Source organism: Nelumbo nucifera, chromosome 3 (assembly GCF_055504915.1).
Source record: "Nelumbo nucifera cultivar China Antique chromosome 3, China Antique-T2T, whole genome shotgun sequence".
Classification (NCBI taxonomy): Eukaryota; Viridiplantae; Streptophyta; class Magnoliopsida; order Proteales; family Nelumbonaceae; genus Nelumbo; species Nelumbo nucifera.
Window position 1 is genome coordinate 106364770 of NC_142651.1, and position 18132 is coordinate 106382901.

The 18132-nt window shown below is 47.2% G+C and overlaps 2 protein-coding genes across 3 annotated transcripts in view; both read left to right on the forward strand.

Moving 5' to 3' along the window:
* LOC104598797 (uncharacterized) overlaps positions 1–1168 on the forward strand; it is a 75056-nt gene extending 73888 nt beyond the window's left edge. For both annotated transcript variants that reach the window (XM_088899975.1, XM_010261022.3), the window contains one exon: positions 76–1168. In XM_088899975.1, the coding sequence (XP_088756101.1) occupies positions 76–580 (505 nt within the window). In that variant the 3' untranslated portion in view covers positions 581–1168. The remainder of the gene's footprint in view (positions 1–75) is intronic.
* A 15053-nt stretch (positions 1169–16221) lies between these two features.
* On the forward strand, positions 16222–18077 carry ATOEP16-2 (Mitochondrial import inner membrane translocase subunit Tim17/Tim22/Tim23 family protein). The gene is made up of 7 exons (XM_010261020.3): positions 16222–16741; positions 16811–16862; positions 16957–17028; positions 17202–17233; positions 17424–17457; positions 17540–17607; positions 17720–18077. Exons 1-7 carry the CDS (start codon positions 16616–16618, stop codon positions 17861–17863), a joined length of 528 nt encoding a protein of 175 aa, XP_010259322.1. The 5' UTR covers positions 16222–16615; the 3' UTR covers positions 17864–18077.
* The last annotated feature ends 55 nt before the right edge of the window (positions 18078–18132 follow it).

The following is an 18132-nucleotide window of genomic DNA, read 5'->3' on the forward strand; positions in this document are numbered from 1 at the left end:
TCTTTTTTAGGAGATTTAGAATGTTTTATTGCAAATGTCATTCTGATGCGTACATATGTTGTCTTAATTTCGTAGGCCTGGATCTGGTGGATTGGTTGACTATGATGATGACGATGATGATGAAGATTACAACCCACCACCAAGGAATAAAACAGAGACTTCTTCAGATGACAACAGAACTACAGACTCCTCTCCTAGGTCAAAACGGAAATTAATTGGTAAAGAAGCGGAGCTTGAGCTGACAAAGAAGCATAGGCTAGATAAGAACCCAAAAGATACTGCCATCAGTTCTGTTGCTTCATCAACATTGAGCCATGGATCTTTGGCTGGTAGGAAAGTAACCGCCACGTGTCTTGCTTCAAGAACACCCGATGGTAATGGCAGTTCAGATGAAGAAATTCATGGCGACAAAGATCCCGCGGTTCCAAGAGGCTGTTCCAATTGCTCACCCAACAATTCGGGCACTAGGCAATCAAGTGGGGAGGATTGTTCATTGATACCCCCCAACGGTAACAATTCATCAGAGATGGCTGTAAATGGCGCCAATGTCACAGGTTCGGAACCATATTCAGTACGATGACTTCATTGCATCCATATATTAACATTATTTGATTTCTGCCCGAGCCAGAGGAATTACAAGAGGTGTTGACCGGGACAGCTTTCCTCGTTCAAATGGGAAAAAAATGATCCATACCTAAGGGTAAGTGGACCAAACAGAACGAGTGGTTGAGTTTCGGGTTCTCTATCAACGGATGTCACCGCAGCGCATCGGAATTCACAAATCTCTTGGTTATGTTGATCCTCTCTGCGTCCATGGTTTGTCCTTCGTGGGCCAAAAAAAAAACAATCTTGTTGCTCCTGTAAACATTCATTATACTTGAAATGCCTCTTTTGCCCTTCTGTTTGTTAGTCCTTGCCATTTTTTTCCGTCATCCATATCATAGAAGGGCAGCAATATTTGCCCTCGCATTTATCCTCGTTTCTTTCTTTCATATGTAAATTTTGCCAGGTTCTTGGGAGTAGTTTAGGCTTAACTTATAAAGTATTTCTTTTCCTTTTCTTTTATCGCTTTCCCCCTTTTTTATCTTTTGCAGCTGGGGATCAGAGTCTCCGACAATGTAATATGTTATGTAGACTTAACTGTAACATAGTTGTTGGCAGGCGTAACCATAGTATAGTGCATTACTTGCGGGGGGGGGAATAACTAGTACAGTTCATATTTTTTTTCAAGGCCTAGAAATCAATTGCATAAAGTGGATATTGCCTGCTTGTGCTACCTCACATTGTATTTAGTCTTTCCTATGGGCAACATGATTATCTACTTTTGATTTAAGACTGCACAAATAAGGGCTTATTTTGGAAATGTGATTGGTTCTCAAGATGGAGGTTCTCCCGCTGTCCTGCAATTGAAGGGTAAGAAGATGCCAGTATCTCATGCCCTTTTGGGCTCCCTTATAAGTTGATACTGAGGAAGATTTGCCGTTTGTCTAGAATTAAAAATCTTTATAAAATGATCGACTACCATTTCCGTGTCGTAGTGGAATTTTATTTGTACCGGTGCAAATGCACGAGAGTTGCAAATAAAATAGTGCAAATTCTTGTCTATTTTTGCTTTGGTTTTTCTTTTACTTCATCTTCTCTGCGAACAAGCAAAACTATTGTTGTATGGTTTTTCTCTTTCTCTCTCTCTCCAAGAACAATTGTAACTGTGGCAGCCATCGGCGGCCACCACGACGCGATGTCCAGGATTTCGAGATGGAATTAGTTGGTCGATGGTGAAAACCGGAGATGTCTTGGACAATAGAGAAGCTTCTGCAACTGTGGTTCGGAGTAGCAGCAAAGAAGCTCTAGATGTCGATCCCAAAGCTGGAGTCTCATTTTATAAGCCTAAATCCTATGAAGCTCTTGTCACATATGTTGCAGATTTTGATCCCAAAGCTAGATTTCATCTAGGAATTGATTTTCTGCGGGTTTTCTTACCAAATTCTGTCTACAAATCCTATGAAGCTTGATGTGGGTTAGTTTGGCCCAGCCTACATAGGACTGGGAGGCCCAGCCCACTAACGCTTGTTAGCGTCACCAACAATCAGGGAACCCTGCTGCCTCCATACGGAGACAATCATATAGCTGTTTGGCGTACTCGCCAGGGCCTGCAGCCTGACCTCGTACGGATTTCATTCGGTGTGTTCATCTTCATCTACCACCAGCACACTCAAGTATACGTAAGAGGTAATTGCCCCTTAAAAGGGGTTGGAACGGAGTAACTCCAACATCACTCACTCATTTACTTCTTGCACTTACATTGTCCACCTAGCATTAATTCAGGGAGATCTGGTGCATCTGAGGACTCTCTCCTGCTTTACACCTCGTACTAACTTCAACGTCGGAGCCTCTACCTCTGGTATCCACCTCGAGGCTTTTTCCATTCCTTGTCTTGTAGTAACTTTGGTCACTAGGAATTCGCCTCAGTTTGTGGTCCTTGGAAGGAGCACCTCGCCTCGGTTTGCAATCCTCTGCTTTGGATAACACTTTCTGAAGCCTTGGGGTCCTTGGCCAACCCTCAGGACTTGAAGAGTGAATTTATCTCGTTACCCTCAGCTAATCCGTGCAGTAGCAATTGGCGTCGTCTGTAGGAATGTGGTTGGTAAGACGACCCCCACTTCAGGATAAACAATAATAACGCTCTAGATCTAAACCCCCTTTAGGCTTAGAGGTCATGGTGAGGAGAGCCAGGAACAATCCAAGCTTGGTTACCTACGAGCAGTTTTAGGTCGTCCTCGATCGTTTGGACCGCCTCACCAAATGAATGGAAGAAGTCTGCCCCCGAGCAGGAGGTCCCTCTCAAGGCAACCGCCCCGCTGGGGTGTTAGAGGATCAGGGCTGACACGAGAACATCGAGGTACTGGCCCTCGGCCACGGTAATCCATTGGCTGAATTGTCGGAATTGAGCAACAACCTTCTCCCAGGTTCACCACGAAGGAATATTTGTCCTCCTACCAGAAGGGAGAGAATGCCTACTTAATTCGAAAACAGTCATCAATCTTTGGAGCAGCAACACCACCGTCGCACGGTCCCCTAGGAGATGGCAGGCAGTTCGACCGCTCTGGAGTTCGCTCCTGAGGCGAGAGCCGACACCACCCCACTTCACCTCCCGTCTCAGACCTTAGGGATGTTCAAAATGATCGTCGTGCCCGCAGAGGAGCGTGCGACCCTGTCTCGGAGTATTCGGAAGTCTGAGCCGACACCCGTCGGGTCCGCGAAGACAAAAGCAGGGCCCATACTCGTGCTGACCCAGGGCTTGCCGAGATTGGGGCCGTCAAAGGACGAGCTCTGCTAGACACATGGACGCATTGACCCCGGAAATCATCGCGGAGCCTCTCCCCCCACGCTTCAAAGCTCCCACACTGGAGACGTACAGCGAAAGCACTGACCCCGATGACGACCTAGGGGGTTTCACGGTGCTCATGATACTATACGGATATTCCGATGCCTTGATGTGTCGGACCTTCTAGGCTACCTTCAGGGGGGCCGCTCGCCGCTGGTTCTCCAGCCTTCCTAGATCAATCAGCTCGTGGGAGCAATTTACAACCTTGTTCCTCGCCCGCTTCATTAGTAGTAGACGATGCTAGAAGAGCGTAGTCTCTCTGATGTCACTCAAACAGCAAACAGGAGCCGGGTGAAAGCCTGTGGTCTTACATCGACCGCTTTAAGAAAGAAGAGCTTGAAGGTCGAGACCTCGACCCTATGGTCTCCATGCACGTAGCCATTAACAGACTCCGCCCCGGCTCGACTCTCAAGTGCTCGGTCGCTAAGACCCCACCGAAGACTAAACTCGAATTCCTCAAAAAGGCCCAAAAATACATCATGGCCGAAGAGGCTTCGGCTGGGGACAAACAAGAAAGGGCAGTCGAGCGCCACGATGGGCCCCCGGAGAAGAAGTGGAAAGGTGCGGACCAGCGCCACTTCGGCAACAATGGCGGCAGAGATAACAAGTAGCCACCGGCTTTGGCCGACAAGGACTACACGCTAATCAACTCCACCCGCACCCAAATACTGATGCAGATAGGGGAAGAGAAGTTCGTGAAGTGGCCAAAGAAGATGAAGCGGAACCCCAAGAGGGGGAACCCTACGAAGTACTACAAGTACCACCGCGGCACCGAGCACGACACCAAGAACTGCTATGATCTAAAGAATGAAATAGTCCCTCATCCACAGAGGAAACCTCAAGTAGTTTGTCGGAGGAGAGGTCAGCGCCTCGTCATCCTAGCATAGCAGCAGCAGCAGCAAGTGGCAGGCGTCAGCGACATCTTCGCCGGGGGCATGGCCTAGGGTGGAGACTCAACCTCGACTCGAAAAGCCTATGCCAGGCAGCTGAACATCCAAGAGCCTGCCCCAAAGAAGCAGAAGTACCCAGACACTCCGTAGAGGCCGAGCTGTTCACTTGCCCTCGTCTTCACCAACGAGACTTAGAGGGGGTTACTGTCCCCCACGATGATGTCCTCGTGGTTGCAGCCATCATCTCCAATTTTATGGTGAAGAAGATCTTGGTGGATAGCGGCTCGTCAGCCGTTATCCTTTTTTACGACACTTATGAGAGAATGATGCTCGCGCCAGAGCGACTCTAGCCAGTCGACGCTCCCCTTGTTAGCTTCTTCGGCAGCGTCACCGGGCCGTGAGGCCGGAAGGAAAAATTACCTTACCCATCACAGTAGGGACAACGCCACACCAGGTGACTTGGATGCATGAGTTCCTAGTCGTGAAGGTTGCTTCTCCCTACATTGCGATACTGGGAAGACCAACCCTTCATGCGATAGGGGCAGCCATGTCCTCTTATCACCTGGCCCTTAAGTTTCCCATCGAGCATGGCGTTGGAGTCATTCATGGGAACCAACGGATCGCTCGCCAATGCTACGTGGCAGCACTAAAAGGAAAGAATAAGGAGGCCTTATCACTAGAAGGCCTCGACCCCCGGGAAGAACTAGCGAGCTGAGGACCTCGTCTTGATTCCCCTGGATGAGTCAACCCCAGAAAGGACAGTCTGCGTCTGGTCCAACCTCTCCCCTGAATGCCTATCTGAACTGGTAAGTTTCCTCAGAACTAACGCCGACGTCTTTGCTTGGTTCGTCATTGACATGCCTAGAATTGACCCATTACTCATAGGCTAAGCGTGGACCCGAGCTCTAAGCCAGTTCGGTAAAAGAAGAGGAACTTTGCATCGGAACGATGGACTACTTAGCTTCATGGGTGCCTTCTCCGAGTACAACCAGATCTAGATGCACCCCGATGACGAGGAGAAGACATCTTTCATCACTGAGCATGACACGTATTGCTACAAGGTGATGCCACTCGGCCTTAAGAATGTAGGGGCCACTTACCAGCACCTTGTCAACAAGGTTTTCAAGAATCAAATGGGGAGAAACGTCGAAGCCTATGTGGACGACATGGTGGTGAAGAGCCTGGCCGAGACCTTTGATATTCTGCGTAAATTCAACATTAAGCTCAACCCGAGCAAGTGTGCCTTTAGGGTTACCTCGGGGAAATTCTTAGGCTTTGTCGTCACTCAAAGGGGGATTGAAGCCAACCCAAGCAAGGGACATGCCATACTAGATATGGCACCCCCTTGGTCAGTAAAGAAGACTCAGAGACTCACCAGCAGGATAGCTGCCCTCAACCGTTTCATGTCGAAATTGATAGACCGCTGCCTTCCCTTCTTCTGCACCATCAAGAAGCTGAAATATTTCTAGTGGATGGAGGAGTGTCAGCGTGCCTTCGACCAGCTCAAGCTATACCTCGCCTCACTTCTGCTCCTCGCTCGGCCAGTATCAGGGGAAACCTTGTATTTGTACTTATTAGTCGAGATCTTTGATACTTTGCGTAAATTCAACATTAAGCTCAACCTGAGCAATTGTGCCTTTGGGGTTACTTTGGGAAAATTCTTAGGCTTTGTCGTCACTCAAAGGGGCATTGAAGCCAACCCAAGCAAGGTACCGAGCCATACTAGATATGGCATCCCCTCGGTCAGTAAAGAAGACTCAGAGACTCACTGGCAGGATAGCCGCCCTCAACTGTTTCATGTCGAAATTGACAGACTGTTGTCTTCCCTTCTTCTGCGCCATCAAGAAGCTGAAATATTTCTAGTGGATAGAGGAGTGCCAACGTGCCTTTGACCAGCTCAAGCTATACCTCGCTTCACTCCCGCTCCTCGCTCGGCCAGTATCAGGGGAAACCCTGTATTTGTACCTATTAGCCGGAGACGAGGCTGTCAGCTCGGTCCTGGTGAAAGATGACGGAGCCTAGAGACCTGTATACTATGTTAGCAAGGTCCTCAGCGACACTGAGACCCAGTACCCTGAAGTGGAAAAGCTTGCTTACGTCCTCGTCACCTCGGCCAGAAAGCTCAGGCCGTATTTCCAAGCCCACTCCATAGTGGTCTTAACAAATCAGTCCCTTAGAGCTGTCCTCGCCAAGCCAGAGACTTCGGGACGCCTGATTAAGTGGGCAATAGAACTGTTAGAGTTTGACATACAATACCAGTCGAGGCCCGCAATCAAAGCACAAGCCTTGGCTAACTTCGTAGCAAAAAGCACTTTCAACAGGCCCCTCAGCCGCCCTCACGAAGATGAGCCAAAAGAAGCATGACCGGCCAAGGAGGTCCCCCCACCCCCCGCATGGAGACTTTTTGTTGACGGTTCATCCAACGTCAAGGGGAGTGGAGTGGGCCTCATTCTCTTCACCCCCGACGATGTCGTCATGGAGTATGCGCTGAGATTCGAGTTCCCTACATCCAACAACGAAGTCGAGTTTAAAGCCCTCTTGGCGGGGTTGCAGCTCGCCCGAGACCTCGACTCCAAGCGCGTCGAAGTCCTCAGCGACTCGCAACTGGTGGTGAATCAAGTCAACGGTGAGTACGAGGCCAGAGAACAAAGCATGGGTAAGTACCTGACCAAAGTTCAAGAGTTAGCCCGCCACTCCCAACGCTTCTCTTTGCAGTAAGTCCCGCGAGCCGAGAACTCTCTAGCCGACGCCCTCTCCAAATTGGCGAGCACCTCGGATGTGTCGCTCGGCCGCACTGTGCGCGTGGAAAGATTAGCCTGGCCCTCCATAGAGGACGTCCAAATCCTACCCGTAGAGGCTGAACCATCTTGGATAGATCCTATCATCGACTTCCTATTGACGGGAAGGCTACCTGATGACAAGAATGAAGCCCGAAAACTCCGACGATAGGCAACACACTACACTTTGCTAGAAGGAAAGTTGTATAAGAGGTCCTTCACCTTTCCTTACCTCCGATGTCTCCGCAGGGAGGAGGGCGAGTACGTGCTCCAGAAAATTTGCGAAGACATCTGCGGCAATCACATCGGCGGTCGGACCCTAGCCCGGAAAACATTAAGGCAAGGGTACTTCTGGCCGATACTTCACAAGGATGCGGTCGAGCTGGTGCGGAAATGTGATCAGTGTTAGAGACATGCCAACCTCTGCCATCAACCATCCACCACCTTTTCGGCCCTTTATAGCCCCTGGCCCTTTGCCAAGTGGGGAATGGACCTCCTCGGCCCCTTCCTTTAGGCAACGGAAGGTAGGAAGTACGTCGTCGTTGCTATGGATTACTTCACTAAATAGGTGGAGGCTGAACCCCTAGCCACTATCACTGCGTGGGCAATTCAGAACTTTTTTTGGAAGAACATTATTTGCTGCTTTGGCCTCCCCCACATGCTGGTCACGGACAACGGAAAATAGTTCGATGACGCTAAATTCTAAGAATGATGCACCTCCCTCGGCATCAGTTAATGGTACACCTCGGTGGGCTACCCCCAAACGAACGCCCTGGCCGAGGTCACGAACAAAACCATCCTGGACGGACTAAAGACCAGGTTGGATAGAGCTAAAGGTCTATGGGCAGACGAACTACACAACTCCCTTTGAGCGTACCGAACCACACCTCGGATAGTGACGGGAGAAACCCCTTTCGGCCTGACATACGGCACAAAAGCAGTGATCCCAGTGGAGATTGACCAACCAACGCTTCGGATCCAGGGGTATACTGAGGCCGAGAATGACGAAGCGCTTAGAGCAAACCTAGACCTACTGGAAGAAACCCGAGAACAAGCACAAATTAGGATGACCGCGTATCAGCAGCGAGTAGCCTGCTACTACGACTCCAGAGTGAAAGAAAGGCACTATAAAGTATGAAACCTTGTCCTCAGGAAGGTCATGGTTCCTGAACTTGGAATAGGAAAGCTGGGTTCCAACTAGGAAAGCCCTTACCGGATTAAGCAAGCTCTCGGCCCCGCTCATTTCGAATGGAAAACTTAGATGGATGACCCATCCCTCGGACGTGGAACTCGGAGAACCTCCAGATGTACCAATGATGAATGTAATTTTTTGATAAAAGTAATGAATGAATGAATGAAGAAAAGTTCTTCATTACCTCACCTCGTCACCTCATCACCTCGGAGCGTGGTGACCTCCTCGGCTATCTGCACTTAGCGCAAAGAAAATAACAAGACAGAGCCCTCCGCTTCGCCGGTGGGACACCTTGGCCACCCCCGAGAAAACACTTGGTAGGAACGAGTTAGTGGAGCTGCACCCCGTTGGTGCTACTCCTCCATGGATCTTCATCCACCCAAGTACCTTGGCGGTATACCTCGGCCAGGGTGCTAGGTCTCTTCGGCCTCGCCAGGGATAGCACGAGATTTGCAAGTCAGGCGAGCCCCGCCTCGGACGTATGACTCCTCCTTGGTTCCCAATATCCTGACAAGTCGAGACGAGCGTGCAAATAAACAAATACTACGACTGGATCGTGTGTGCCTTGTGTATCGTGGTTTAAACCTTTCGGAGGGGCAAGAACCTCTCACAAAAAAAAAAAGAGAAAAGGGAAGAGATAACATGCACGAAACACAGTATACAAAAAAAAATGGCTTCATTCACTATTCAGTGTTGGTCTTGTATAGCCTTTACAAAATTTTGTATTGCCTTAAAAAAAAAACAACAAAACAGATGGCAAGTATCAGAACAATAGAACAAAAAAGATGGGGGGAAATCTACGTCTGCGCCTCGTCATTGGTAGGAGGGGGAATGGCATCTTCGGCTGGTTGGGCCTCGGCAGGAGCGTAAGGAGTCACTTGCAGTCCCTTGACATCAAAATCTGGCAGCACCAGTAGGAGTGCCTTCTTGGTATCTTCAATACCGTCGAGGTTGGACGATGAAGCACACTTCATCAGCGCATCCAGGTAGTCGGAAGACTTCTTGTACACCTCCACTACCTCGGCCGCTGCCTTCTTTGACTCCTCTATCGAAGCTAGGGCTTTGGAAGCTTTCGCCTCCGCCTCGGCAGCTCGTCTCTCCGCTTCCGTAACGTTGCTCTCCAGCCGCACCTGCTCCATTTTCTCTTTGGAGAGCCCTTACCACGCCTCGTTCAGCTAAGACTCAAGGTGATCCCGAAGTGATTGTTCGTCCAAAAGCGCCTTTTGGAATTTCTGGTGCTTCTCCTCGGCGGCGGCGGTTGCCTTCTGGAGCTTCTCTCTTTCGCTTTGGAGCTTCTCCTCTGCGACCTTCTTCTCCTTCTCGGCCTTGTCGGCACGACCCATGGCCAGCCTTGTTCGGTCCCCCAAACCGATAAAGTGTAGACTGGCCTGCCACAAAACTGATAAGTGAAAATAAAGAATAAAAATATATACATAATGAAATATTGAAGAACGTCTTACCTCGGCCAAATGGTACAGGCCCTCGTCGTAAATGGATTTGGGGTCGCTTTGCAGAAGGCGGTAGCGATCCCTCGACAGGATGGATCCGCTAACCAACTCCTGGCTGACCCCCTCGTCACGGATGGAGTCCCCCTCTCAGAGTTGTCATTGGGGGCGAAAAGTCTTACCAGCCCCTTCGATCCTCTCGGAGACACCTTGTACTGGTGGAGGTGCTGAGGAAGGCCCGGATGGGCGCTCCCCAGGCGTGGACCTCCGCACCACCTCCTCGGCCTGCCTATCCATGTTGGCAAGCTTCCGTGGGGGCTCCTCCCTTGGTGTGTCAGCAGCGGGCCTCTGCCTTTCCGCCTCGGGCCCCTCTGTGGGCCTCTTTGGTGCCTTTCCCCTGGTGGTGGGGTTCTTCGGCACCTCAACCGTCCTCTTCAGCGCCACCACCGACTACTTCCCCTTGGTGGGTACCTGCAAATTTCTCCCTTCACCGGGACTGGGGGCAACTTCATCGCCAGGCCTCTTTGGCGTTTTTCCTTCGGCCTTCTTCCCGGCCTGCTTCGCCCGAGCCTCTACCAACAAACGTTCCTTATCGTCCATTGGCACTTCTGCAAAACAACAAAGGGAAGCAGTTAGCACATTAGGGAAAAAAGAAAAGAACGTTGAAGACGCACTAACCACAGAACCTCTCCTACCGAGGGGGGTTGGGCTAATCCCAGCGAAGACTAAGGGGATCTCCTCCTCCACCAACGGCTTCGAGTGGAATGTCCCCATCACAAGCAAGTGAGTTACTACTGCAACCTCTTCGTCTCAGAGCGGTGGGGGACATCTCTCGATGATGACGCAGGCCTCCCCCCAGTCAGACCTGAAGCACCAGCCCTCGAGGCAGGAAACGTAGAAGAACCTATCCTTCCACCCGTGAACGGACAAGGGGTTATGCATTGGCTTCCCCCTCTTCGGGTGGAAGTAATACATGTTGGCCTCGGAAGCATGCTTCCTCGACATGAACATGGCGTGGAACAGTCTCAACGTCAGCTCCACGCCCCTGAGTCGAGCCCACACCATCATCGCCACGATGGTACTGAGGGCATTGGGTATGAGCTGGCTGATAGTGATGTCGTACCACTTCGGTAGTTCAGAGATTAAGGTTGGGAGGGGAAACCTAAAACCAGACTCTAAAAAATGCTAGTAGATACAGATTTCCCCCTCCTCGGGGGCCACGGCCTATCGCCCACGTCGGGGACCCTCAAGCTATAAGACCAGGGTATGTGAAACCTCTTCACCAAGGATTTGACCTGGCATACGTCTAAGAAGCTGTCAAACTCCAAACGCGGGACACCAGCGTCAACCACCCTTCGGGCAGCACTCCCTCCAACTGGTTCGGCGACGAGTTTCATGGCATCGTACTCAGAGAGAGGAGATCCCTCGGTGACACCGAGGCGGTGCTTTCATGGGGAGAGTCCTTTCCGTGGTGACTACCCTCGGCAACCCCGAGGTTAACCTCTCCCTCAAAGCGGCCACTTCCTGTTGAAGGGGGGCTACAGCTATAGAACCCAGAGAAGACAGGGGAGAGGGGGTTGTTGGAGAGCTCCCTCTCGAGATGTTCGGGAGTTCATGCACTCAGGACCAGAGTCTGAAAACGACATGTCTTGATTACCTAAAAGAGGGTGAAAGTACCGAAGAAGGGAAGAAGTAGAAAAGTTCTGGAGAATTGAGAGTTGGGGAGATGCATTCACTCGAGAGCAAGGTCATCTAGGTTTAAATGGAGAAGAAAGTCACTACCAAGGCTCCTATTTAAAGGAAAATGAATGGCTTGGATTTCTCTAAATCTGACGGATAAAACCAATCCGCTCCCACCATCCAACTGTGACGCACCACCTATCGTAGGCCCTCGGAAGACGAAACGATGCCCAAAGCAACAGTTCAGATCGACGTAGATCCAATGGATGCGGGAGCCCCCTAGCGCAGGCTCTCGGAAGATGAAATGACGCCCAAAGCAATTGTTCAGATCAACATAGATCCAACGGATGCGGGAGCCCCCCGCTCCTGCGAATCAGTCTCACCGCACCTCCTAGCGCATGCCCTCGGAAGGCGAAATGACGTCGGGTGGATCACGAAGATCGCCCACGGAAACTTGCCGAGCGAACCAAAAGGCCCGCTTATCACGGACCACTGAGCGGATTGTTCAACCTGGCAAACATAGGACTCCTGGGACGGTCGTCCCCTACATGGTAGCCCCACTAACGTGACTTGCCCGTGTGTGATATGGGACACCCCCGCCAAGCCGAGGCATCCACATCGCTCACGCTTCCGAACCGAGGAGGGATGACGCAAACAACGAAAACGATGCCACTGCAGGACATCCCTCGGCTGACAAATCCGGAGGCATAACGACCACTACTCCCAATGACCAAAGTCGAAGCCTTACTTCGATTACTACCCTCATTACGAGCAGAAGTCGAGGCCTCACCTCGGTCTCGGGAGTGGGGGGGCAAGTGATGTGGGTTAGCTTGGCCCAGCCCACTAACGCCTGTTAGCGTCAGCAACAATCAGGGAGCCCTGCTGCCTCCGTACGGAGCCAATCACATAGTTGTCTAGAGTACTCGCCAGGGCCTGCAACTTGACCTCGTACTCCGGGGTGTTCATCTTTACCTACCACTAGCACGCTCAAGTATAAACAAGAGGTAACTGTCCCTTAAAGGGGGCTGGAACGGAGTAAGTCCAACATCACTCACTCATTTACTCCTTGCACCTACATTGTCCACCTAGCAATAATTCAGGGAGATCTGGTGCATCCGAGGACTCTCTTCAGGAGCACTTTTGCACTCTCCCCTGCTTTACACCTCGTACTAACTTGAGCGTCGAAGGCTTTGCCTCGGGTATCCACCCCGAGGCCTCTGACACTCCTTGTCTTGTAGTAACTTTGGTCACTAGGAACTTCACCTCGGCTTGTGGTCCTCAGCCACCATAGTCCTCGGAAGGAGCACCTCGCCTCAGCTTGTAGTCCTCAGCTTTGGGCAATACATTCCAAAGCCTTGAGGTCCTCGGCCAACCCTCGGAACTTGAAGAGTGAATTTACCTCGTTGCATTCGGCCAATCTGCGCGCGGCAACAAAGCTCTTGTTCTTTCTCCTGTTTTTCTTTTTAGTTTCTTGCAAATATTTAATGCCAATTCATCATTCATCCGCTGATTCACCATAAAAAAATAGGGTTTCTTGTTCTATGATGAAAACAAAAGCATTTAATCCCAACTGCGACTTAGGCTTTTGAAGATCATGCTAAATGTTGGGAGTGGAGAAAAGAGGAGAGGGATTGAGCAACCGAAGAATTAAGCAACGTTTCCTTTTACATTGATCATTCACACACACAATAGTGTAAAATGAGTATAAAGCCAGTTTGTTTTTTATACTCAGAAGTCTGACCGTTGTTAAACTCCATCCGTGTACTCTTGTATTTACACCACAAACAAATGCAGCCTGAATTGTTGAAGTGAACCGAAGCAACTTTATATCACTGTATGATACAAATTAGATTTGGCTAGGTGAGACGTTCTGAACTCTTTAACAGCTTTTTATTAGGAGATCCCTTTGCATACAACAGTCTGGGATTCCATGCGAGGATCAATTACTTGTTTAGTATACTGAATGGCGGGTGAACAGCAACACACGAACCAATTGAAGCTGATGTATTCGGTCCTAGGCGTCACTGGATGCGGACGAACGGCAATACTGAGTTACCGGTGGGAGAAGCGATTGCCAATGCTGATAGCCAAGGGGCACTGCAGCAGTCTAGCCAACGCGATGTATGTAGCAGTGGGAGAAGGAGACATGGACGTCAATGGCAAATTGGCAATGCTGCTGCTCATTCGATTCGACAACCCGTATATTCCTCAGGGTACCAACCTAATCTTTGCATAAAACGCATCGGCCTCAGGGTCTGCCAAGCATTTCACTGTGATTACCCTGTAGAGGATGAGTGCAATGCTTGCATTTTGTTTTTATTTTTTTGTTTTTGTATATTTTTATTGTACATAATTGTATTTGTACTCCTTCCAAATTGAGTCTTACTAATTTCCAAAATTGAAAATCCACATTCCCTGTTCCATGAGCAGAAAATGAAAGAATTGACGTTCCCATGTATTTCAGGATAAACAACTAACAACCTTGAACAGGAAATGAAAACTTCTTCAGAAAAAGATAAAATCCTTTGTGTCATCTTCTTTTTTTTTCCTTACCAATGAACAATGTTTTATGACTTTATGTCCTTATCAGAATGTGTAATTTTTCTGAAATTTAGTCGTTTTTCCCTTACCAAAACTATGAAAAGAAAAAATAAAAAGGAGCAATGGGTATTTTAGTCATTTAACTCCTTTCGTGAGCGGTTTCCAAGTTTCCAACGGGAATGGTGTGATTTCAAAAGCAACTACTAGAAATTTCAGGAGAAGTATCAACAATTTACCATTTTATTTGTCTAATAATGCATATGTCACATGATTTAGTGGTTTTTTTAAGCCATAAAAATATTTAAAACAAATAAAATCAACCCACTATTAGAGTTATTCGATGGATTGAATGCAGTTGCACATTGATAATATGTTACATGTTGTGTTTTTTTTTTATTTTTTTATTTTTTTGGGGGGAGGGGGGGGTGTTAGACTGCAATCCACCTTTTTTTTAATAAAACGGAAGAGGGGTTACACGGAACGAGGTAGCATGTCCCCAGAAATTTAAACAATTAAATGATTAATAACAGTTAAAAGGTTTAGGCAGGTTTTCAACACTTAAGAATTGGCTAACTAATCTGGAGCTTTTTGTTGGTTTTCTGGATGGACATGACAAAACTTCACTTCTCCATCAATCTTCAATGATGGCTTTCAATCTCTTAAAGGGGTTTTATATGGTTGTTAAGACAGTTAATAACAAGCTTGGGGTTTTATACGGTTGTTGAGAGCTTCCTGGTTCAGGTTTCCGCAGTATTTATGGTGGTGGAAGTGTGGAACCAATTCTAAACGGAGAAGTACGGAGACATGTTCTTAATGTGGTTGGATTCTCGTGCAATGTGCATAGAGTTTTTGCGTTGTATGGGATTTGTTGCTGAAAAAACCGATACGTATAAAATGATACACAATGATATGTTTCAATATTTTGAGAGTTAAGACTTTTATCAGAATTCAGATTTTCAATGTTCTTTTATTGGATATTACCGTACGGTCCCTGGAATAATTTGGGGGTTCGGCCCGGCTTAAGTTTGTGTAGACCGTATTGTGTCATGTCATGCCACGGGCCGGGTTGGTCTTTGGGCCAAGTCTTGGGCCAGAGTTATTTATTTAAAAGATTTGAAAAAAAAAAACTTAAAAAATTTAATTTTATATGGATTTTGATGTATAAAATTGCTTATATAGACAATAATTAAATAAATTAATATAATAAAATTGAAAACAATTTTATTTTATTAATATATTATATATTATTATATAATTATAATTTATATAATATAATATACATATATATATATGGGTCATGTTGGATTGGGTCGGTTCGTTCGGGCGTGTCGTGCCGTGCTGGCCCGGCCTGTGGACCTAAAACCCTAGGCCCAACAAGACCCACATGATCATGGCGGGCCGCGGGCAACACGATCTGATTTACACCTCTACTCAGGTAATTAGTTGTTGAAAAGTCATGATAAATTTAAAAGAAAGGGAAAATTCCCGATTAGTACCTGTACTTTATGCCTAGTTCCACTTTGGTTCCTAAACTTTAAAATGTGATAATTCAGTACCCGAACTTTCATAACGTGACAATCCAATACCTGTCATTCATCAACAGTTAACTTGTCATTAAGTGACATTTGAAAATGTTTTTCGAGTGTCATTTAATTTTCTTTATCAACCATCTAAACATTGACAAAAAATTAACAGTCCCAAATCCTTGCTTCTTCCATTCAAGAAAGTTGGGGTTACGTTTGAGTGAGCATTCTAGTGACTTCAACTTTTTCGAATAGAAGAGGCAAGGATTCGAGACTATTAATTTTTTTGTCAATGTTTGGATAGTTGATAAAGAAAATTAGATAATACTTGAAGGGCATTTGTATCTTTTTAAAATGTCACTTAACAGTTGATTAACAATTAGTTAACGACAGGTACTGAATTTTCACATTTTGAAAGTTTGGATATTGAATTGTCACATTTTAAAGTTCGGGGACCAAAATGACACTAGACCCAAAGTATAGGGTACTAATTAGAAATTTTCCTTAAAAGAAATGTAAAAGAATCATGGTGAGAAATTCCTGATCAGTACCTTGTACTTTGGCTTGAGTAACAATTTGGTACCTGAACTTTAAAATGCGACAATTTAGTACCCGAATTTTCAAAATGTGACAATCCAATACCCAAACTTTAAAAATGTGACAATTCAGTACCTGTTTAATCAATCTTAGGTGACTCTTGAAAAGTCAAAAATGCTCTTCCAATGCCATCTAACTCTCTTTGTCAACCATCCAAACGTTCACAAAAAATAGAATTGTCACGAGCCAAAATTCAAGTACTAATCAGGAAATTTCGTAAACCATATTTTCAATATTCATATGTGGTCGGAGTCGGACTACCCAGTAGTCCGGGAGAACCATCCGTTGAGAGGGTCAATTTTTCATTATTTGAATGTTGACACGTCGTTCACCCAAGCCTGTGACTCGCCACGAACTCCGCACCACTGTTGCAGGGTTAGACATGCAAGACTGCGATGATACGTGTCCACTTTTAACCCTTCTCTAGATCTCTTCAAAGCTCTCTCTCTCTCATCCTCTCCCTTCCCGTTTGCAGTTCCAACAATAACAGTAGTCAGTGCTCTCTCGGAATTTACAATTTCTGTGTATCAGCCTCTGCTTGTTCTATTCTCAGATAATATCTATTCTTGCTTGTATACATAGAAGATGAGTATTAATTTGGAAACTCGATCCCTCTTCGATGAGATCCGAGGCTTCCACAAGGAGTGCTTGTTCGATCTTGGCCATCCTCTTCTCAACCGTATCGCAGAGAGCTTTGTTAAGGCGGCTGGGGTATTAATTCCCATCTCTCTCTCCCTCTCTATCTATCTCTCTCTCATAAGGGTACTGCATCTTTTTCAGATAGGAGCAGTTCAGGCGGTCTCTAGGGAGGTGTATTTCATCGCTATTGAAGGTACAATGGTTGATACTTGAATATTGTATCTGCTATAAAAAAAGTCTGCAGTTGCGAAGCTAAAAATGTGGGGATATTGGTCTTTGTTGTTCAGGAGCAGGGACAGATTCTAATGGTGCTCCGGTTATCACAGGGAGCAAGAAACAACGGTTGCCAGAGCTCAAAGGTAACTAATAAAAACAAGAAAATCTTCTTCATCCTTCATCACTGCATCTGCATGCATCACATACTCTTACATGGTTGTTGCTCGTTGTGTGGTGGCCATTGTTGGTTTCTACTTGGATCTAATCAAACGGGTCTAAATAGCTCTTTTTTCCTTGGTATCTCGTTGTTTTGCAGGAGAAACCAATAGAAAATCTCTGGAAGCAATGGTAAAGCAGAAATCCTGGTTAACGTTTTACTTTACCCATAGTCTGGTACTAGAGTTGTCACATTTCTGTTTTTAATTCACATTATAACGGTTTGGCCCTCTACCCCGCCGGCGGTTCTATACTTTCCTCTCTACCGCAGGCGCTGGCTTCTCTCTCTCTTTTTCTCTCCTCACCCCTTGCTTGTTTTCAGGTGAAAAGCACAGGCAAAGAGTGTCTCCAATGGGGTAAGCTTATGCAGACGTTGCTCCAATCCACAAACACAGCTTTGAGGAAAGAAATCTAACAATGCGTCCACCTCTGTAACAGGACTAGCTGCTGGGATGTATTCAGGCCTCACATACGGTCTAAAGGAAGCTCGAGGAGCTCATGATTGGGTGGGAAGACTATTTCTTATTAATTTATTTCTCCACACTCGATTAGAGAGAGAGAGAGAGAGAGAGAGAGAATGGAATGGGATGAATGAAACCTTGTGGTGGTCTTGTGCAGAAAAACAGTGCAGTTGCAGGTGCAATTACGGGAGCTTCGTTGGCACTTACTTCGGAAGACATTTCCCATGAGCAGATCGTTCAATGCGCTATTACTGGAGCGGCCCTGTCCACAGCAGCCAATCTTCTTACCGGAATATTCTAGCCTGCATCCTATTCCATCTACAATTGTCAATTATATTTGCAATGCTATTCATAGCTACGGCTTGTTTAAGGATTCCTGTAGCCCCACCCCAATTGGTTGGGATGGCTGAGCTGAGTTGTTTTTTTGAAGGAAGATGGTCTCCAAAAGAAGGTCTCACCCTCACCCATCTAATCTAAATTTCATCAAACAATCATAGTCTTCCTGTTTAGCTGGACGAATGGATGCCTGATTGTCTGCTTCAACTTTCTGTGACTATACAAGAAAAAAAG